This window comes from Octopus bimaculoides, chromosome 2, assembly GCF_001194135.2.
Source record: "Octopus bimaculoides isolate UCB-OBI-ISO-001 chromosome 2, ASM119413v2, whole genome shotgun sequence".
Lineage (NCBI taxonomy): Eukaryota > Metazoa > Mollusca > Cephalopoda > Octopoda > Octopodidae > Octopus > Octopus bimaculoides.
The window spans coordinates 39,111,187-39,111,852 of NC_068982.1; the positions used below are offsets into that span (position 1 = coordinate 39,111,187).

The 666-nt window shown below is 29.3% G+C and overlaps 1 protein-coding gene across 1 annotated transcript in view; it reads right to left on the minus strand.

Moving 5' to 3' along the window:
• LOC106874683 (innexin unc-9) overlaps positions 1–389 on the minus strand; it is a 6,796-nt gene extending 6,407 nt beyond the window's left edge. Inside the window, exon 1 of the mRNA XM_052976667.1 lies at positions 276–389. Coding sequence (XP_052832627.1) covers positions 276–277 — 2 coding nt within the window. The 5' untranslated portion in view covers positions 278–389. The remainder of the gene's footprint in view (positions 1–275) is intronic.
• Between the last annotated feature and the right edge of the window lie 277 nt (positions 390–666).

Genomic DNA, 666 nt, shown 5'->3' on the forward strand with positions numbered 1-666 from the left:
TATATATATATATATACACACACATATATATATATACATATATATACATAAATATATGCACATGTTTACTCATATGAATATATGTGTATATGTATATGTAATATATATATATTTTTGTGTGCGTGTGTGAGTGTATGTAGATATATATATATAAATATTTCTGAATGATTTTATGTGTGTGTGTGTGTGTATCTGCATGGGTGTGAGTGTGTACAACAATTAAAATATAAAGAATATCAGATTTCAAAATATAAATGGAAGAAATATATGCTTACATAACAATTTTTCTGGCGATACGTGCTTAGAAACGTATTTTCCAAGGGAAATGTTTGAACAACTTTGAAGAGATTGGTTTTTAAAGCAAGTATGGGCATGTATTTACTTAAGTACCGCCTACTTAATAGGCACTTACAATATTATAGCGTAAAAACAATTCGGAGACCGGATCTGAGTAAGTATTAGGATATTAATAAATAATACATATTCTAAATTTTATCTTGAAAGAGTGTCATAGCATCTGTCTCTGGAATTGTCTATCTGTGTACATTAACCATATATCAACCTAGTAGTTAGAGCGCTGTTCAGAATTCGGGGCTATTGCCTTTTCGCACCTCTCCTTGAAAAATGCATTTTAAAAAAGTTTTTTTCCCAGATTCCTACGTTTTA